Source organism: Apteryx rowi, unplaced genomic scaffold, assembly GCF_003343035.1.
Source record: "Apteryx rowi isolate R43461 unplaced genomic scaffold, aptRow1 scaffold_597, whole genome shotgun sequence".
Taxonomy (NCBI): Eukaryota; Metazoa; Chordata; class Aves; order Apterygiformes; family Apterygidae; genus Apteryx; species Apteryx rowi.
Window position 1 is genome coordinate 410,974 of NW_020450868.1, and position 22,680 is coordinate 433,653.

The following is a 22,680-nucleotide window of genomic DNA, read 5'->3' on the forward strand; positions in this document are numbered from 1 at the left end:
AACAAACACTGAGTTCAGAGTTCAACAATCCCTTGAAGTCATCCATAAAACAAATATTTGGAACATGAATTAAAAAAAGTATCTGCCAAAGCCATAATATCATTGGGCAGGCAGAAGAAAACATTACCTTCACAGAATTTGTTAAAGCATTAACACTTAACCCCTTCTTTCACATTTCCAATCTACTACAGAGGATTAGCCTTTAGTATCTCCTTGGTAAAGATCCTATGCTTTTATCTGCCCTGTCAAGGATATAATATTTTTAAGAATACAAAAACAAAAGTCAGTGATCTTATCATGGCAGGCTCCCCTTACAATAATGCAATATTTTTTATCATATGCACTTGACTCTGTCCTTGCAAAGGAATATGGATTTTAAGACCACTCAAAGTTTCATCCACCTTGTTTTCAAGGATGTTGAGATACACACATGCTCATTCAGATGACTTAGCTAAAAGAGTATGCAGATAAACTTGGAAAGAAAATCCTCACAGTTTTCACATTTGGAGTAAAACTTACAGGTAGAACCAGGAAAACCAAAATAATGTGGTCCAGCCTATTAAAGAGCTTCACCTTCTCCCATGCAACAGTAACCAAATTGCACAGAATTAGGAGAATATAGGGAGACAAGGCTTATTTATTTTCCACAGCATATAACACATTCTGTCTTCAGAATGCCAAATCCTTTTAAAATATTGACCTCAAATCACAACACCACACTATCCACTCTCACTTTGGCCCCAATAGCAATCAGAACCAATTCAAATTCTGATCAGACACCAGATTTCAGAGACTGCAATGTTACATCTCAAAGAATTTATAAAAACAACTTCCACACATTGCCTTAACCAGAGATGAAGTTCTCATAGAAAATCTAAGCCAAACCACCCTTAGTCAGAATGTTTAAAAAAAAAAAAAGTAAAACTTTCCAAGAATCTAAGCTTCCCATAAACACTGCTAACTCTTGTAGTTATGACTAAAATATTCTAAATTTGAACCAAGTATAAGTGACTGCAACAATATATTTGTGAATTGTCACAAAGCAGTGAACACTCCCCCCACAACAGCTTAATTCTTTATTCAAAATGGCCAGCAATAAGCTATTTACAATGACTAAATCATTATCCTCATCCGCTAACATCTGTTTAGATAAAATACATTCTATTTTCTTTAAGATCAGTGCAGTTTTACTATATTTGTGTAAAGGCATCTGTGCCAAAGGCATAAAAAGCATACAGATACCATATGATTCGAGAAGCAGAAATATCCTAGAACAGCAGGCTTATTACTGGCACCTTGTTACCTTAGTGTTAGTGACAAATTTGTAGAAGTTCAGGAAAAACAGCGAGTGAAGTGACACTAGAGAATAGGAAGCACTGAATTACAAGGCGAGAGTAAGAAAGTAAAGTATTTATAAAGCAGGTGAGCAAGAAATTTATCACTGTAGTTTATAATGGGTGCAACTTAAAATAGTGGTTTTCCAAATATCATGCATGACCCCTGGGGATTATGGACTATTTGTAACCTTCAAAAGATCGTTAAAAAACACTGCTTAAATACCGTTGTATTTTATAAGGCAATGTGTGTGTGTGAAATCTCTAAAGGGATCTGCATCTCCACCAGAAAATATTCAGAACACAAAAAGATTGAAAAACATTTATCTAACAGGTCTTCTTCCAACTGTATAGTCTTATTAATGGTGCTGGARTAATCTGATCCAAATAGAATTAACAGAAACACAGTATGTGTTGACTGGGGACAAATTTCCACTGAGCAGCAAACTTAATGCTGCATTAACATGTGTTTGCACTCAATTTAAACAGTTATATTTTATTATAAGGATTTAGGGTTAACTGTTGCTAAATGAATAGTACAAGTGACTATAATCTCATTGCTATTTTCAGTATTTAAGTACCTTTAGAGAAAAATTCTCTTCTGCTAACCAAAGGCCAGTTGAAAGCCATAAATTAATGAGTTAGTTCCAGTAACGATCATTTATAGTGGGATAAGAACACCATACATCTTTCTTATACAGTTCCCTTTTCATTTGGCCGCTTGCCTTGCACTACGTAGGCCATCAAGAAGTTCTCTTGGGAACATGATGTATTGAGCAATAACAAAATAAGGAAGATAACTAATGCAATATCTAAAAGACAGACGTTTAGAGTGCATTGAAGATGCAAAATAAATAAAAATATTTGGTTGGAACTGGTTATTTTATGAATTGAAGATTCAGAGGATTTTAAGGAGATATGAGAAGTTGAGAGGAGGGACATGCAATTTGATGAAGAACAGTATCCCAAAACAGATCATTTGTTATTTCTCTTTGTCTTTGTTGGGAGAATCTGAGGGCTCTTTAATTTGTTTCTGCTTTATTTCTGTAAAGTGACCCTGTTGCATAACCTTTTCCACAATCACAGACATCAATTCCACTGGAAAAGTTGAAGCTGAAAATGACCTGTTATCAGTTCATTGGTGCTGAGATAGTTAAACACAAGCACCATGTTTTCATGAGACTTCGGAATATTTTAGGCTGGTTTGACTGGTAATTTATGCCTAACCCTATATTTTGGCTGGAAGTTACAAAGCAAGGTAAACAACTTCTTCCATCATCAGCTATCATCATCTGACACTGACACACCCTTATCTGTATCGAGCTTTCAACTGCATACCATCAAACATACCATTAGTGTCATCAGACTCCTCCTCATCTTTGGACTTCCTCTTAGAAGAAGGTCTGCGCCTGAGGGTGTCTTGTGGGGGTAAGTGCCGAAAGTATCCACTAGGCAAAAGTTCGTTCTCCTCCTCCTCTTCTTCCTCCTCTTCCTCCTCCTCAATCTCAAAGGTAGGCTCTAATCGGGGCATTGGTCGTTCAGAGTCTGAGTCCTCAAATGGTTCATCCAGTACTTCTGTGGTCTCAGAGATCGTTTCAGTGACAACACTGCTGTTGTGGTGCTTACGCTTGCGGACTCGCCTCTTCCGATGAAGAATTGGTTTCTGAAAGGGGAAGGTGGGAGAAAAGACTTTTCATTTTTATTATGAGTAGTTGAAATAAAACACTGCTAAACAGAAAACATGAGCTACAGAGTTGAACACTAAACAGAACCAGAAAGGTCCCTTCTGGAATYCAGGATTCACAGAAAACACTGACCAGCTCCTGCCTTCAGTTAGACAGATGTCAAGTACAATGCAAGACCACTCATTTTAGTGGTCTCACTAAATTAGTAGCAAGTACTCAAGATCAGTAGATTGGCATCAGCGTAATGGTAGAACGCATTTAAACAGCTGAAGCTTAATAACCCATCAGGTCACAGTCATTACAACACAGATATGAACAGTTTACAATGAGCTGCAAAGATGATACAGAAGATAACTTTTTATCGCAGCATCCCATGAAGAGAGGATTTTCTTGGTCATGTTTATAGAATTCACGTCTCCAAGGTAAATCATTCCAAAACCTTCATGCCATGATTTCAGTTGTTTAGGTAATGTTTGTGTTTCAAAAGCTTCTTTTACAAGTAGGACTTAGCTGTTTTTATTTGGTGTGACTGAATACATCTTTAACATCTGAGGTGAGAAAAATCAAAAGCACAAATAGCAGAAAATACTCTCCAGCCACTATACCATTGTTTCTCTAGAGAAAATAGTCCTGCAGACTTTTCTGGAAAGGAAAAAAAAAAAAAAAAAAGTGCAGATGCTACTTGTACACTTAATACACATTTCATGAGCTGCACTGACCCTCAAGATAGCATCAACATATTGAGAAAACAGACTGCATAATATAGTCAGAGACAAAAGAAAAAAGAAAAAAAAAAGAAAAAAGAAAGCACACACCTTTCGTTTTAATGTTGGCTTTGTGAGAACTGGTGGAGAGTTTGATCGAGGACTCACAGGCTCATCTTCCTCCTCTTCACTACTTTCACTAGAACACCTCAGAGGCGTGCTGTCGCTGTAGCGGCGGGGTAATCTGTCGCAGTTTTCTGAGAATCTGCGCTTCAGTGGCTCAGTGTTCTTTTTCAACTGCCCTCTCCACCTTTCCATACCTTCACTGTACCGCCGACGGGGCATTGCAGATTTTTCACCTTTGCCATACTGCCCCTGGGAAACCACAGATTTTTCCTCATCTTCAGCATACCGGCTCCTTGGGACTGGAGATTTCTCCTCACATTCACCACATCTTCCCTGTAAGGCTGCTGACTTCTCCTCACATTCGCTGCACCGGCCTCGTGAGGCTGCTGACTTTTCCTCACATTCGCTGCAACGTCCACTGGGAACTGCTGTCTTCTCCTCAACGGGCAATTTTGGTTCCTTCTCACAAAAGGGCTCCCGCAGTTTTTTGCCCTTGCGGCTCCATCGACCTCTTCGTGATGGCTGACTGTTTGCAGGAAGACTATCCAGAGGAAGAATGTGCTTGTTTGGCCGTGTAGAATTGGCTGGAGCAACAATGTCTGGCTTTTTTTCATTCTCTGTAGGAGAATAAGGCTCTTGCTCTTTCTTCTCCCATGATACAGATTTTACCATCTGATTTAAATAAAAACAAATAGGTTTCACACTTCCTGTTTAAGTATCCATCCTGAATTCTATTCAGCAGAAGCTTCTGAGCAAAAAGGAATGAAATTAGAAAACAAATGCACTCAGAAAAGTTTAACAAGAATGATGACAAATGAATTGACCTTATGAGATTCTAATAGTGCCAACTGCAACTCCTTCACCTCTCAAGTGATAATGTATCTCAATTAGCTTCCTGACAAGTGATCTCAGTCAGTAACAGCCATCCAGTGGTCTGCTGGAATGCAAACATCACCTTGCTACATCCAAACACAGTATTTGTGTTATTTTCAAGAAAAAGCAAGGTAAGAGATTTTCAAAGCTACTTTTGGTAACAATGCATGATTCATTTAATTTAAATACAGTGACAGTGCACAACTTGCCTCTCAGAAACAGTAGTCTAGTCAGTTCTTATCACCTGATGTGAGTGTGCAGCCCTTCAGGAATAGCAGCCTGTATTTCAGGAATTTTCACTGCTCTGCATASAGTGATTTAGGATAAAAGCTATTACTGGCTTGGTGAAAACACATAGCAAAAGTTTTTGGTGCAAAAATGTTAAGCATTTAGTTGATTAATTTTTACTTATGCTACTTGTCACTTATGGAACAATTGTGTGCTTTCAAACCTAATCCCATTTCAATAATTTGATGAGAGTCAAAGGTTGCTTGACTGCAGGGGTTCTTTGGTTTTGTTTGCTTGCTTTTTTGTTTTCTTTTTACATTGAAAAAAGCATTAGAGATGGAAGAAGCCTATTACTCTTTTCAGCAACAGTAAAGACAGACAGACTTGAACCTTCCTCCAGATATTGCTTCACCGATTTTCCTATTTTTAGTTTCTCATCTGAAATTATAAAGATGCATATACTAATCATGACTGCAATGCTTTTTATGATTATACAACATGCCCAAGCTTCCCATTCAAAATTTTGTTAGCATTGTCTGTGAAAGCATAAGAGCACTGAATGTAAACTATATGTCACATAAGAGTAACAGAATCACTCTTACACTGGCCTCTGGATCTTTTTCTTTCTGCTGTTGTTGCTCTTCATTTTCCCCATCCTCCGTCTCCTCTTCTTCATCTTCAGAGACAACTGAGTTGGAAACTATAACAGGTGTCCAACGCAGACATTCTGCATCCACATCTATGGGTCGGACATTAGTTCTAAGCTTCGCCATATGTTCCTGGATGAGTTTCTCCCGACGAATGATCACAAATCTAAACAGTAATAACACACTGATCAACAGTAGGCTATACGCTATACATGTTATCATGTGAAACGGATATTAAACAAAATATGACAGAAAAAAAATTATCTGTTTACTCTCAAGCAGTGCTGCATGAATAACTTCAGAGCGGACAAAAAGACTGGGACAGCTCATTAAGATTCTACAATCTGCAATATCTTCAGACCAACAGATAAGGCATCTTAAAACTGAGAAAATGCTACTAAAATTCTTTCCATTTCTTGCTAATGGTGAAGCCGTTATCCTTACATAGATAACATTCAGCTGCAGACTATCGGTTTTGTTATATGTTAAATGGACAGGGGGTATGCCACCTGGGAAACAGAGAGACAATCTAAAGTGAAGGATGCCAAACATCAGTTACATGAGACATGCAGAGTCTGAATGACAGTGAAAGAAATGCTTTAAAAAGTTACATTCCCACTATCCAGTGTGTTTTATTCAGGTGGCTGGGACTAATATCACTGACTAATTTTGTAACGTAAAGTAGGATGCATATTATAAAACAAGGACATACAACGCTTCTCAAATAACTTTGAAATTTCCAAATTACTTCCAAGTAGGAACACAAAACACAGCAGAATACAATCCCACTCCCCCAAACTGCTACTGTCTGAACCAAGAAAAATAATTCTGAATATTTCACTTGACTGGTACATGCAGCTAGTGAAGCAAACGATCTCTATTCTATATCCACACACCTCATTTCTCCCAGTGATCTATCCCATTGCAAGATTTCCATGTTAACCCCCACAGTTAATGACATCTTTGACATACAGAAAAGGAGGAGGAGGAAATTGGCTGCTCAGCCACTGGAAAAAAAGGATGAGGAGGGCAACAACTTCCCCTAGAGATCCTACTGTTCCTTTTTGAGATGACATTAGACTGATTATGCAGGTGGACCCCCAGAGAACATGGCCAAAAGACTGGCTTGCTTTCTCTCACAGCTGGAAATGACCCAGAAGTTCCATAGCTACAGAGCTTCACAGCTGGTAACCTGGTGTAACTTTGTCATTAAACAATTCTTGACCCACACACAAGCATCAGGCATCTCAACAGCCAATATTTGGACRCATGCTTATGAATTAAATAAAAATCAAGCCTATAGATGTGACTTGTCTCCAAATACCATTCAACTTTATTGAAATCCATCTGAAGCTATCTGGAAACACGATGGGATTACTGTACTCACTGATCACTACGGAAGTCAAGCATTCGCAGGTGGTGCAGAGTGGAAGTGATATCTTGAGGGCAGATTCCAGTCAGCTTACTCAACTTCTTGATGCTTAATTGCTTGTCACGTTGATGATAAAGGCACTCCAATATTACACTTTTCCAATAAGCCATATATGAGAGCCGCCCCAGATCTGACAGTGGCTTCTCTGGTGATCCTGCTTGACCCTCACGCTTTGAAAGTAGGTAGCCTAAAGAAACACAAGAAAAAAAATTCACAGAACTGGCATATACAGCTACTATTTCCTGTCACTGCACTTCTACAGAGACATTTTCCCAGAAAGTAGCTGAACGYTACTTAGAAGATATATATTACAGTTTTGAAGGATCATGATCAGGCCGACATTTTTCAGTTCAAATACCTATTATTCAATGATAAGAGCAAGAGATTTCTAAACTACACTGCCTTTGGTTATGGGCAATGCCACGAGATGGCAGCACTTGCCTACCTTGAAACTGTAATGACACAAAAGCACATTAGTCCCGCTCCACAGGCACTCAGCAGGAAGTACAGAAACAGTGTAGGGTCTTCTGAATATCTTTGAATTTTCAACTCTGCCAACGAAGTCATTAAGTCATTTAAAAGAAACCTGACCTTTCTGACAGTGAGGGGCTATTTTGGCTTTAGAAAGAGATAAAAGATGTGAAAGCAAATAAATTTTAGAAGTTGTTATTAGCTTATCACAGAACCATTGAGGTTGGAAGGGACCTTTAGAGATCATCAAGTCCAACCCCCCTGGTCAAGCAGGGTCACCTAGACCAGGTTGCCCAGGACCCTGTAATAACTTAATAATAACTTGTAATGACAAACATAACTTGTGGCAATTATTTTATGTATGTGAAATTCATTAATTTGGCACAAAATTCAATTGCAATAGTAATTTTGAAGATGGTAGAGGGAAAACACATATTTTAACCATGTAAAACTAAAATGGCAAAATATGTTATTGAAAATTATCTACTGCAAAACTTATGGCCAGACTGGACAGTACCAAGCTCTAACTACAGAGCTTTAAATGATCTGAGACTTTCATATACAACACAGCTGCAATAAAAAGAGAGGTTTTATTGTCCCCAGTATGACCAAAAAAAAAAAAAAAAAAAGAGAGAGCTGACAAATTGACAAATAAGTCTTCCCATTGCTGGTCTGAGATAGCCAAAATTTGTTCACTTTTCAAGAACTATCACTGACTTCCTTTGTTTCGCCAGTATTTTGAGGAGAACAACAGCTTAAGTGCAGAGGGAAATTTACCAGCAAAAGTATTCTTGTATAATTATGCCAGCAGGATTTTTCCTCTGGACATTAAGTTCAAAATTAGCAGGTTCCCTGGGAGGGGTCTATCAGCAAAATAAAGAGTAGTATAGTTACAGTGGTAAGTTTTCCAGTGAACTCACTGAAATCCATGTATGAATCTCAGAACTGTTTGAGTACTCAGAGCCTAAATATAGCTGTTCTTGTTACTCTCAAAGGCTAAATCAAAACCTAATTATGACTAGTATTTGCTTAAGACACTCATTCACCTAATCTAGCTGCTGAAGGTTTCAGACTGTGTAGTTTTAGAGCTGATTTTTGTAGTAAGTACAACATGCAGAAGGCAAGCTTCTGCTAAAAACACTACACTGCCGCATGCCTATAGTTTCTATCACAAGGTGCTTACACAAGAAACAYGAAAATTAGAGGAAAAGTGATCAATTTGTCTTCAGAATTTAAGTCTTCTACCAAAAAAGAGTAAGTTATTAGTTCACTCGATTTTGTGAGCTTTCACATCCTGTGTCCTGAGATGTTTTTAATTTAGAAAATATCCTTTTCCATAGTCAACCTTTTCTTTAAGATATAAAAAGACAAAGACAAAAAAAAAAGGGGGGGAAGAAAGAGATCCTTACTGAAGTCAATTAGGAATCTGCCATAGCCCTTACGCTGGTATTGTGGAAGAATCATTATACAGGAAACATTGTACTTCTGTTGGCAGTGTTTCTCCTGTTGGAAAAAAAGAAGCAAATTTTAAAAACAAAATACCAGTGAGAAATAGTAGAAGTTTTTCTGTGCAAGTCCATAATTACTTTTACGGCAGAAACTGAGAATGAAAGCCACAGTCAAAGTTCCTTACTGACAGCAATGAATGTGAGCAAAGGAAAGATTTCAATAAAAAAAGACAGAACAATATCAAATCTGTTACCATCATTAAAACCACTAGTTCAGGAAAACAAAACAAATGAGACTGACATTAACTACCTTCTGCTTAGACACACTACAGTAAAGAACATAGGCTATATTACAGTGTTACAGTGAATCTTTAAGTATTTCATATTTATAACTGTAACAAAGGAAAATATTTTCTCAGATCTGCTGTTCTGAACATTGAAAGAAAAAGCTTCAATTAAAGCTATTTAAAATAAGCCAAACAATTACAGATAAGAGACTTAAAAAATAGGTCCATCTGAAATATTTTCCCCATTGTGTGCAAAGAGAGAGGGGAAAAAAAAAAAGAAAAAAAAGAGGTGCAAACGTCAATTTTGGAAAACAAGTTTATTTACTGAAGGGAAGATGAGACTGAACTACATGGTAACAATGTTTATCTCAAAAGCAGTACTACCCGTCATCACCATGGGAATAGGAACTCATTTAAAGACTTTTCCCTTTGAGCTACTAGTTGCAGTACAAGTTCCTTAGAGAGTAAATGCTATTCAACATCACAAGAAAATTTGGTTTTATAAGTTGGTGCAGGTCTTTTAATGTAATTTAGGTAAACTCTGGAGCAACAGGTGTCTACATGTCGTACTATATAAAATGCTAAAGCCAAAATTACAGCAATTAAAAGACTCTGAAGCAACATTTCTCACACAGTAGATGCAACCCCAAGTCTGAAGTACTGTAATACTTGCCTTGGAGAAGTAGCCGACAAGGTGACAGCCCTTGACATCATTCTGTGTCAGCACATAGAAAAGAAATGGCTCCACATCATAGTAGAGGGTCTTATGGTCCAGGAAGAGTTTGGCTAACAAGCACAAATTCTGGCAGTAAATAGTGCTGACATTACCATCGACCTTACAGAAATGAAGAAAAATTACGTCATTCCATTTGCTGTTATACAAAGACCTGCCTTATCTGGGTATCCAGGTAGGTTTGAAGCATCTAACATGACTTCCATGTCAAAGGTAGCATCTCAAAGGATTCCAGCTTTCACAGCATAAGGGCTGGGGCTTAGTCACTGTTACTTTCATTAGCTTAAAGGAGAAATTAAAACTCATTTTCCTGAAATTAATAAACATTTGTACAAAACAAGCCTTTTTATATGTTTAATGAATGAATAATCTATATATGAGATCAGCAGCCAGTGCTTGCTGGTAGTTCTTCACTCTTAGCAACTGAATGTTTCAAGTACGGAGATTTTTAGGACTACGTAACACTTGTCTCACTACTGGTTGTTAAAAGACCCTATTTTAGAGGGGGGGGGGGGGGGAAGTGGACAGCTTAGTATCCTAACTTACCTCAAAGACTGAAATATTGTTTTTTCTGTAAATTTCATTGGCTGGAGGATGAAACCAGCCACACTTTTTCATATGCTGCTGGAGAATMGTTCTGCTTTTCATATACTTCAGACAGAATTCACAAAGGTACAGCTTGGGTAGCCTATACGCAGAGGTAAAGAAAAATCAAAGACTCCAAATAACATATTTTTGTATATAACTTCTCAGTCCTGCAGATGCAGAACTTGATGAAAACAAAGCTAGTACGTACTGAACTTAAATATGTGATAATCAGGCTAAAACAAACAAACAAACAAACCAACCCTCTACCATACTTAAAGCCATAGCATTTATTTACTCCATAAGGAATACAGGTGTAAAGAAAATATATATATATATTTTATATATATATATATATATATATAAAATGTCCTACATAATTACCTTTGCACTATTAACACTATTAATGTATATATTTCTCCTAACCTAATTTAACTAAAATCTTGAAGAAACAACAAAAAAGAACAGTTTTGTGCTAGTAAAGATTGGGTGGATTAGGTAGATAAATGATTGCTATTTTCTCCCTCCCAACCCCCGTAACAGAGAACATGCATGTACCCATGGGCAATGGATCACAATCTCATCTATTTTTTTTTTTTTTTTAAACTACAGAACCATTTTATATCCAAATTCTTCACGTCAGTGTAGTACATAAGCATCCTAATATTTTGCAATTTAACCCCATTTACATACTCTAGCTTGGGAATAGATGCCTTTTTCAGTGACCTTCAATGCCTTTACCAGAGCTAGAATAATTCCTGACAACAGACCATTTGCCTGTATTAACTGATAGAAGGAGTTTTATTTCATTTTCTCTCTCCAGCTATGACCCTTTGAAGTTATTTCTACTTCTAAACCAAATTCCTAAAGCTGGTAGTGTTTGCAGTTTAGAGTTTGCAAAGCTCTTAAGCAAGAGAACATCAAAACAACTAGATGAGCATCTCAGCACAATCTTTCAGATGCTGAAAAACACAACATTAAACACTTAAGGTTCAGTTGTGTTGGACTACAATAACTGAGATATGATTCATACAGTATAAAAATAATACATCAAATTCATTCTTGCCAAGTTTCTACTTATTGTTCTTCTTTCAGCTCTTAAGATAGTATACAGCCATTTCAAGCTCTAACCAAATCATTTAATATAAAGTTAACATCTTATGCCTGAACAATTTCATTATTTTGTATCATGATGATACCATGTATAAAGAACCAAAGTCAGATACTCTAATCATTTACATGCTCAACGACAGCACAATACCACATCATTTCGCTCAGGCTGCTCTCTCCTCAAAGAGTACAATATGCGAATTCTTTGGGAGTCTCTGAAACAATTCTCATACTCACAGCATATATAGGTTGTTACAGAGCTTATCAATTTCTTGACCTCAAGACATCTATAACTACCACGAAGAGTATCTGGATGATGTGCAAATTGCTTCTGTCCTACATTCAGATAGAACCTTCTTACAATTTCCGCACCTGCTGAAGTACAGCTCTCCCACAAATACAGAAGTAGAACAAAGGAGAAGAATGTTCAATCATACCTTGAGTATTCCTGTGGATATGGGGAGGAGTACCAAGTCTGGATTTCATACTTGCCAAATTCGATGACAGAAGGGCAGCGGACTTGTGGATCAGGAGGCCCAGTCACCCCTACTTTCTGTGCAAGAAAAAAAATTGCTTTTGTGAATTTCCAAGTGAGAGACTTCTAGTTGTAATTTCTGAAATAAATGAAAGTGTTTATACCTGCATAGTCCATCTTCATCTACCTGAACCCATGAAGAAATAGGAAGATGCACACATTGCTTTCTGACACTAAAACCAACACCAGTCACGCTTCAAGCAAACACTTGATTCGCAAAAGGAAGAACTAGTAAACATCTTCATATCAAATACTTCCACTACCTTTCACACTCTTACATGTGGTAATCTTAAAGACAAATTAGCACACAGCAGAATTTGATGTAATCCTTTAATACAGTTGCTTTTTCATTCTCTTATTTTAATATCCAAGATTAGAAACAGGTAAACTGCTCCTGTGGTTAGGATATAGAACATTAATCCCATGACTGTCTTCCCAGCAAGTAGACTATACGTACTACAGTGAATGTAATATCTACCAAAACAATTTTCAGGGTACAGTTATTTGCTTATCATCGAGAGATTAGAAGACTTAAAGGGGGGGGGGAAAATCAAATAATTAGAAACAATTTAGAAAATAAAATATTTTAAAATAATTTATACAACCTTTTTCTGACTCTCTGGTAGTAACTGTGTATTTCAGGGGAACTAAGAATAAGGGAACTAAATACTTTCTGCTTCAGAAACAAATGCTTGTCAGTCCAGGAAGATAATACCTCAGAAGACTGTCACTCGCATAGTTAAAAATCCAAATATTCCCAGTGCCTTTGCATTATCATATGACCAGCCTGGACTGCAAAGCTATTAATAAATGAGACAGCTTTTCAAGTAAGTGGTCAGATACTAACATGAAAAGTACCAGTGAAATACCTATAAGCAAATTTATGCTAGCAGAATGAAACTGTTTCCAGGACAATGGGTTAGGGTTTGAAAGGTTAACGTTCAAAATTAACACTTTTCTAAGTTTCCTAAGCAGGACTGGTCTAGGCAATATACAGCTCACCAAGGCATACACGTTTTAAGGAACTTCATCTGGAGGCAAAAAGAATAGTAATCTCCTATTGTAATACTTAATCCAGAGCTCCAAATGGAGCCAGAGTGATTCATGTTTCCTTCTATTCTTACTCAGAGGATAAACAGAATATTTCAGCAGTCAGCCAAAAAAGGTCTTAGGAGTTAGAACTTACTACCTGCATCAGATCCAAAGTCCAACTACTTTAAAGTTATCTGCAGCTTACTGATAGATTCCTTAGGCTTCCCCTTTTTGTAAGGGGGTCATCTTAGGCTACCTAATAGGAAGGAAGCTACATATGGAAGTCAGTTTACTTTAATTCAGTTATAAAGCTGCATTTAATAAAGAACAAAATCCCCAATATATGTTTGCGGCAACTGAAAGAAAGGTTGAGTGCAACATGAGAATTTCACCTGTTGGCAGAACAAATTACCAAAAGAGCAATTTGCCAAGGCAGCTCTTTATAACTACAACAATCTACAGTGAGGCACTTCCCGCACTGTATTCTCAAAGGAGTCACCATCATCACCCAGTACAATAGGTCAGTAACCAACACAATCATCACAGGCATCCTGACAAGTCTCAAGAAAAAGAAAGTAGTAGCACGCACCTGCAGCAATGAATCCTGCACCCGTGCCACCTTTTCAGCAACAAACCTCTCCTCCACATGAATGCCCAGTGCAAATGTAGAGACCCAGCTCCAGTATAACTGTTTACACATCATAGACAGCAGAAGAAAGCCTTCAACAGCAAACTACTATTTCAGCTCCTATGTTCATTGCAGATAGCTCCAAACTACTTTCTTCTTGATCATTTAATAAGCACTCTTTGCACTTCCATTCTCTTGGGTAAGGCAGTTAGCTCAGTGTTACACACACACCCTTCCTCCATCAGCTGCATCACAACCCTGGTTAACCCTTTCCCCACCAAAACCAACAACATGCTACTTTGATCCGAAGTATTTAGTCTATACCACGTATTTTCTCCCCGTAAAGCAAAACAAACAAACAAACAAACAAAAAACACCTCTCTCTAAAACTTGCTCTTTGTCCAAGCAGGTGCTTGGAGAATAATATTTTCTCTGTTTCTGAGTGTATTTCCATAGACTTAATACAGACCTAATCTTCAGTTGTTTTTCCTAAACCATAGTTATGCTCAGAAACCCTAGTCTCAAGTGCCATTTACTCAGTAATGCACATGCTGAGTTTTTTGAGTCAGTCCTGTAACAAGGTCAGAAATAAGTAGTATTATACAGCACTATTGTATTTGCACATGAATAAAAGTTAAAGCATATTAAGATGGAGTGTAATTATCACACACACAGTGTAGTTCAGTCTTTTCACAATTCTTTGTTCCTTAATTCTTTTGGTACAGACACTATATATAGTAATTGGAATGAAACCAACCCACGACAGAATCATAGATATATAAACAGAAGTAAAATATCTGAAGAAGGTTAAAAGGACAGTTACACTCGAGAGAAGCCCAGCTCATTACAGTCACCACATAAATTCAAGTAACCCATCTGGCTTCAGAAGGAGTAAGTCATAAAACCTTTAAAGTTATTGAAAGGTACAAAATAATACAAGGAACAGGTGGCAATATATACTAATATATTCTAATTAGCTAGAGGCCCTGCATGATCCATGCTGTTAGCAAATAGCTCTCGTATTTTACTGCTTTAACAGTCCACACGTTTTACTAACTATTTAACAGCTCTGACATAACTCAAGGGTTTTTAGATGCTCACCCTAACCTCTTGTACTCTTATGCTCACTCTTATATTAGGCTTCATTTTTTACAAGGTCAGTTCCTCACTACTCTCAATCAGCAAAAACAAAGTGCATTAGCTTTGTTGACTATGTGCATTAGTCTTTRATCAACTGACTCACCTGGAGTCTTTTTTTCTTGGTATTTTTATTTCTTTGTCAGGTTTGGTACTTATTACCAGACACTGAAATTTTGATTTTACCTGCAATGCTTGCTCCTGAATATCTCTAAACAACTCCATGTCTTTTTCAGTTAAGACATCCTGGCTCCCAAAAAAACGCTCCTCATTTTCCTGTTTTCCATCCCAGCCATCCTGATTGTCTGTAAACAAGAGAAAATTGTCTTCATTTACCATTTACAAAGGAGTACATGTTTTTTTAGTATAGCAGCAAATAACTTTAGCTATATTTAGTCACTTTGGCAGACTTTTGATAGGCAAGTTTCTATGTGGGTTTGGGATCACAAAGGCAGAAGCAGATCTGGACTTGTGATCGTGTCAAAAGTAACGTCAGATATTTAACCAGGTCTCACCACTTTGACATTCATAACATCATGATGGCATTTATAACAATGAGATGGGTTTGGAGAAACAGCTTACCACTGTGCCTGTTTCTCATAAACAAGGATTCCAACTACCTAAAGGCCATATATGCTGCTGCCAAAGCCAGGACAGTTATGTTCTCACCCAAGAAACGGCCCTTCCACTTAAAAAAAAGGCAAGACGCTTCACCTCACCTCCAAACCATTAAGATGAATTATTCTTCTTCYAGCATCAGCCAGGCTAATATACATAACTATTCTAAAGCTATAACCCTTGTACGTTATTGTAAAGTATTACCCACTGCTTGTTAAGGAACAATTAAAGCTATGAAACTAATGAATAAGACTGTAAAGATCTTAATGTAAAGGTTATATCAAGGTGCAGTCACCAATTAATGTCTTAAGCTAGAAAAGAGAAAAGAACCCAACCTCCCCAACACCCCATGTTTAAAAGAAGGGATGCTTTCCAGCAGGAAAGTGATGAACACTGTTTGAAGACTGCTCCTCTACAGTTGAGGAAATAAAGAACCTTTTGCATGCAAGCACATACCATAAATAGAAGTCTTTCAGATGGGTTTTAGTTATTTATTTCCCCATTTCATACTTTCACATTACTGTTCTTATTTTCATTAACCACTGCATATTACTCCCTAAATTACTTTTTCCAGTGTGACATTATTTTGCACATTTCTTAGGTTATCTGTCAGTCCCTCATTATTAAAGGGCATTTTACCAACAATAATCATTTAGTCCTCTTCACGTCTAGATGTATATATATATAGAGGAAAAGGTCGGCAGAATGACTTCCACTTTCAAACTCCTATTCTACTACGATGCGTGAATGATCTGCATTTGAGTGTCACCTCCAGCTCCAAGTTCCTAGCCTCTACCAGTTCCAGTCACTTCAACATCCTAGTCTTTGAACATTTTCTTGGAGTAGAGGATACTTACAAGGTGAAAAAATTTTTACCTGTGGGCCATTCTGAAGTGCTAGATTTCCTGGTACCCTTTTTCCTGATCCTATATTGCTGAGAATAGTCCACCACTTCCCCTCGAGCTTTTCGTCCATCAGGGGAGGGAGTGAAGAATTTAGTAAGGCCATCTATAAGCCCTTTGGTTTTCTTGTTAAACTTCAAGGTGGTGCTGCCATCTCTGCAGAAGTCCAAGACATCCGTCTGCTCCAGGTATCCTCCTTCTGATGATGCTGACTGGCTGGACAGAGTGATCTTTCGCTTCCGACCCCGACCAGGGCCAGTTCGAACTTTGCTGAAGGGACCTTTTGATCTAAAGAATCAGAAAGGGAAAGATACAGTCAGAGGATTTGGTAAAGGGGTTTCTTTTAAGCTGCAGAGTGGGCTAGCATCTTTCCTACCTATTTATTAATCACTCAGAAGCTAAACATGAAGGATTTAATAATAAAGGAATAGTCAAGAACTTGTGTATCCTACAGGAGCCAGGATTCTAAACTCAATAGAAGTACTGCACGATTTTCCCTGCACACTGAACATTATGTGCAATTAGTTTAGGATACATAGCAGATTTTTACTGAATTTAATACTAAACTTATAAAAAACAGTAGCTAGAATAAATACGTTGCATGTATTGTTTCAATTACACAGGTGCCAAATGCTTACACTCTTGATTTGCCAAAACTTTTGTTCCAATAGGAAATTATCATTAAAATTAGGTAGAAAGCTAGGGCATGCAGGATATGCACACTAGCTAAGAATCTAAGAATCCATACCGCTGTTGATCATGTTAGCAGAAACAGTGCTGATCTCCAACCAGCCATCTTTCAGGCTAGAAATTTTAAAACTCCATTGAGATAACTGAGTAGCTAACAATTCTCAAAGGGATTGTCCTAGACTGTCTGCTGTTTCAGGAAGACTGACTGATTTCAGCTATATTCTTTGCAACTACACAGGATGGAAATGGGCTGCTCTTTCCTAAAAAGATAATCTTATCATCTGTGCATAATTTTACAGGTATATTCGCAAGCAAACTGGTGAAATAAATGCAAAAAACCATGAACAAATGGTGAAATAAAAAGAAAATCAGCAATAGCAGATAGCTAGCTTTCCTTTTACTGCTGTGACTTAAACAGAGGATTCCTCTAAACCATAGTATCACAGAACACTGAAAATTAAGATATTTAAGAGATGTTCCCTCTACTTTTTCAGGCATTAAGCCTCATAAGACTTTTTGCAGAATATCCTTTGATGGTGTTCCTTAGAATAAAGTGTTGGTTTAACATTCTTTTTAAGCTGGCTTGATGCCCAAACCAGAGGTTCTTGTGTCATGCTCCTTGGCCATTTCCTCCCCTGCACTGTCAACAGGGCTGCATCACAACAAGCACTGCACAGCAACCGTAATTCAAGAAATTGCTCTGGCTGAGAAGTAATCCAAACAATTTCCCCCAGCCAAACCCTAATGCAATTCCCCCACAACACACCATGACAAAGCCACAGAATCTGTACCATGCAGAGTGCTATGCAAGTGCAGAAACATGTGGCTGGAAGCAGGGAAGGGAAAATTATTTTTTGGCAGCAGTGTCAGATTAAACGTGTCAAACTACAGCCTCACCAGCTTTATTTTAGATTACTTAGGTTCTCTAAGCATCAACAACAGTTCTTGAGAAATGCAAAACAAAACCAGCTATGCTGGGAGAAGTAGCCATCCAGCAGAACAGACTTGACACAAACATCAAAAACGTATCTGATTGTTAAGGTATAGTTCAAAACTAAACAGATAATTATTACAAGAAGTCAAAATCTAGGCACAAAGAAGCACTGAGAAAGTGCTCTTATTTTTTTTACTGTACTCTTCGGGAAATTACATTCTGTATTAAGAAATAATGAAAAGCTCTTCACTGTAAAAGGAATTTTCTCACAGAGAACGGATAAGGCACTTCAGAAACACCTGTTGCCCTACAAAAATGAGACAATTTACTCCTCTTTATAAGAGACTTACGTTGTGTTTTGGTTCTTTAACCTGTTTTTGGGACGTCCTATTGGGTTAGCATAACGCCGTTTTATCTGTGCTGCCTTCTTGTGTAAAAGTTTCCTTCCTTTCTTCCGTGGTCGACATATCTGACATATCCACATACCTGTAAAGACACAAATTCCCATCACTGGATGCATATGGGATCTACATAGGATGAAAGGAGAATTATGGGCCCTAGGGAATACAGGCCTTTCAACAAACAAACAAACAACAACAAAAAAACAGTCCCACAGGCCCCGATTATCATATATACACACACACAAGAAAAATCATGTATATGATCCCACAATATAAATTCAAGTCCTTCTCCCTCTCCCCCCGCCCCAGATGTACCTCCCACAACTATTCAGGAACTCACTTTAATTGGTAGCAGGCTATCCAAAAAATATGAAAAGGTAACATATTTAATAATCTCATATTCTGCTTACAGATGTACTACTTCCAACCATCTCCTACAGGAAGATTTTTCCAGCTACCAAGGAAGAATCCTCCACAAATAACCTGCTCTCTGTCTGATGGAAAAGAGAAGTTTGGTTACATTCCAGGATCCTCCACTGTACAAATGGACATGCCATCAAAAATTACAAGCCCATCTCTTCCTTTTCTATTAGGTTATTTATTCAAATGAAAGCTGATAAGCTGATCATTTTAATCTAAAAGAATCACTTCCATCTCCTCAGATCTCAAAGATTTTTTCAAAACCCTGCACAGATAGTAATGTACAGGAAACAAAAGGTGAAAATGGAAAATCTGGATGTGCAGGTTTGACCCTCCCCAGACTAACTTATAGGTTCTAATACCTGAAAAGCAATGATGTAAAGAGCGAGTTAAATGTAGGTAAGAGGAGAAAAGATGTGGAAGCACTTTCTACTCACCGATCTCCTCCAACATCATCCTTAATTACCCTTTTCATCACAAAGTCCTCACCTTTTGGCATCCTGGTAAGAGGGGGGTCACAGCACTCCATGTGAAAGCCACGGTCGCATGAGTCACAAAATAGCATGTTATCCTGTGGAAGAGAGATAAAGTTAATCTCTCTTTAGATCTGCATCAAGCCCTCCATTAATTTGTCACCATCTCAGAGAATGTGCTCATAGTTCTTAATTACAGATATATCATCATATTTCACAGGTCTCAGAAAGACTAACAGACAAACAGAAGCTGTAAATATTTGATTCCACAATGACTTTATTTTGTATTTTAACAGAACATCCACAAGACTGACATTCTATTCCTTCAGTCCATAGCCTACTGTACTCACAGCATTTTTGCCCTGATCTCGACAGGAACTGCATGTTTTGCACTCGATGCACTGCCATCGCAAGGCTTTCACTCGAACTGTCAACTCTGGAGAAAACTTCAAACAGGATGGATGACCTATTGAAAAAGGAGAAAAATGATAATAGTAAAACTATTTCAGTGCTGTTAACACTTACAGATGGTGTGATGAGAGACAGCTATGGCAATTATGTATTTCCTACTCCTATTTTTAATGTGCCTCTCTATTCTTATCTACTTATAACATGAAAACAATACCCTAGATACTGTGTGGCAGGCCCATGTACAAAAGCACACCAAGATGCTCTTTTTCATAACTGAAGTGAGACACATGATAAAACTAGTCATCATCACTACATCCTTAAAGAAATCTCCAGGGGCCAAATGAACTATTTGTGTGTTAAGTTCAACTTAACTGTCTCCACCTAGGAGCATGAGATTCAGCTCTACTAACTGTATTTATATGTCACAGATACATACTCCTCATAGGTATGGGTCAGAATTAGTTACTACACTAGACCTCGGTCTCAAATAGCAAGGGTCTTACTAGCTGTGCTGTAAGTGGTCACCTACCACTGTTGCCACAGTCAGCACAAGAGATGAGCTCTTCAGGTTTCTTCTCCCGATTTTGTTCTTTTGTACCAAGGCAGAAACTGCAGATTGGAATTGGTTCTGCAACAGGCTGGGGGGGGGGGAAGGGGGAGGGGAGAAAAGAAAAAAGGTTAAAGGCACTGAGTTTATTAATTTCTATTCTACTGCCCAACTGCACAAGTAAGGCAGCAAGTTATAAAACACACAAAATCATATTAAAAAAAATTATAAGAGTATGCTGTTTAGCACTCAACATCCAAGCAGCAGAAGAAAAGGCTTGATCTCTATAAAAAAAAGTTCAGGGGGCTTGAACACTAGGTAAGGAAAAAGAGGTATTTCAGATGAGGTGCAATATTAGCAAAATAACAAATAGGTATTAACTAGCCAAGTGTACTTTCAGCCTGGGATAAGTAGCAGGTTTTTAAATCAAAGGACTGACATTCTACAACAGCCTCCCCAAAGTAGTAATGAATGCAACAAACTGAGTGGTTTTAAAATGGCTATTGATCAACTAACAAGAGAGAAAGAATAACCTGACTGCATGTAATATTTGGTGCTGGATTTCATAATCTAGCAAGTTTTCTCTAACTCAAGTCTGCATTTTCCTAAAACAAGTCCATAACTTACAGTTTTAGGAACAAAGATATAAGGTAAATTTAGTTTAGAAAATTATACTAAAAAAAAAAAATGCTACAATCGTGTTCACAACACTGGAAATGTGAAAAAAGTTGCATTATGGTACCTTTCAGACACATTCTTTGTATAGCTGTATTATGTTATAATTTATAATTCACACGCATTTTGCAGAGCATATTATGCAATCGCATATGCATGTATTGCTAATTACTGAACATAAGCATATGCCAGAAGAACATCTAGGAATCTTTATTCCGGCTAAGCCATTACAACAGCTATATCCAGAATACTATTTTGCAGAAGTCAGCTTGTTTTACATTGCAATAATATAGCTTGAAACAGTGCACAAATGCAGTATACTTACAGACTGAGGTGTATTCTTCAAAACATCCACTAGATGGAAGCAATCAGAACAAACACCTTAGAAATTTCTTAGAATACTATTTCAGAATTAAGCTACACAACATGAAATGACTACCTGGGAATGAAAGCCTAAAATTCCTCATCCTTAATACGTGTGTTTATCTTAGGGCTCGGGAAAGTCCCAGAAGATGTTTAAGTATAACCTAATAAGAAATCGCCTATCAAACTGCTTCAGTACCAGTACATTTATAGGTTGAACTTTGAGAGATTCCACTTTGTTCCTTCTGGGAAGGAGAGAAAACAACACAACTGTAGATAACAATGCCAAGCACACAAACCATTTATCTCCCAGTAAGAGGAGAAAACTAGCACTTTCCTTTTTGTGAAAAGCCAGGAAGGATCTCCCCAGCCACAGTCACCATAGCAACGTGGGCCAAAATCAGCTAAGTAGGGATTCTGCATCCTCTTTTAACACTGGAAGAGCAGACTGACTGTATACAAAACCTTTTCTTTTTGTCCATGACTAGACTCCGGATGCCACACAGCCAACTGTTTGTAATCAGTATAAGGATTATTGGGGTAAAATCATGTATTGAGGATCTGTCAGTGCTTTAGTTTCTTTGGAATCAAGATTTCAGGAATTACTTTTAGCTTCTAYATTCTCAGAAGCATTCCTATTCCCTTGTCTCCTTACCTGCAATCTCTTCCTGAGGAGTATTTACTATGCCTCAGAACAAGTTATTATTAATTAACCTTGGTCCTTCCCATAAGAGCAATACCCAGAGTTTTGGGGTTTTTTTGCCATATTATCCACATCTCAATACCACACAGAGTGGATCAGCACCATTATTCCTATTTACAGATAAGAAAATGATCAGAGAAAGTTCCTTGAGTAATGTCACCAAGCAGATCAGCAACAGAACTGAAGAATGCATTGATCCCTGTTTAGGCATCTACTGGTCCTTTCTGAAAGAAGGCAACGATTTTCTTGACTCACAACAAAGATGTATCATGATGGTCTATGTCCCCTCAAAACAACTTCAGCATGTTCACTCATCCTTTACATTTAGTCATATATTAGTCCAGTCATTTAAAATTTAAAAAAAAAAAAAAACAAAAAACCCACAAATCTCATTAGATTCTTTTAAATAAAGCATATTGTAACTTCCACAAAATTACAATTGCAGTTTCAACAGAAATCATCTCATTAAACATCATTTAACATCTCAGAATTGTCCGTTTTCCTCTCATCACAGGAAAGTTCATTTCAGTCCAAAGTGATGACGATTT

At 37.6% G+C, this 22,680-nt stretch overlaps 1 protein-coding gene across 2 annotated transcripts in view; it reads right to left on the reverse strand.

The window, feature by feature from the left end:
* KAT6A (lysine acetyltransferase 6A) overlaps positions 1-22,680 on the reverse strand; it is a 49,500-nt gene that overhangs the window by 6,901 nt on the left and 19,919 nt on the right. The window contains exons 4-17 of one of the 2 annotated variants that reach the window (XM_026082894.1): positions 20,374-20,482; positions 19,784-19,899; positions 19,450-19,531; positions 18,490-18,625; positions 16,490-16,803; positions 15,182-15,300; positions 12,101-12,216; positions 10,515-10,656; positions 9,909-10,070; positions 8,910-9,003; positions 6,985-7,216; positions 5,553-5,763; positions 3,835-4,521; positions 2,685-2,997 (exon numbers count right to left, since the gene is read on the reverse strand). In XM_026082894.1, coding sequence (XP_025938679.1) covers positions 2,685-2,997; positions 3,835-4,521; positions 5,553-5,763; positions 6,985-7,216; positions 8,910-9,003; positions 9,909-10,070; positions 10,515-10,656; positions 12,101-12,216; positions 15,182-15,300; positions 16,490-16,803; positions 18,490-18,625; positions 19,450-19,531; positions 19,784-19,899; positions 20,374-20,482 — 2,833 coding nt within the window. Of the gene's footprint in view, positions 1-2,684; positions 2,998-3,834; positions 4,598-5,552; positions 5,764-6,984; positions 7,217-8,909; positions 9,004-9,908; positions 10,071-10,514; positions 10,657-12,100; positions 12,217-15,181; positions 15,301-16,489; positions 16,804-18,489; positions 18,626-19,449; positions 19,532-19,783; positions 19,900-20,373; positions 20,483-22,680 lie in introns of those variants that run through there. The other variant, XM_026082893.1, reaches the window with a different exon arrangement.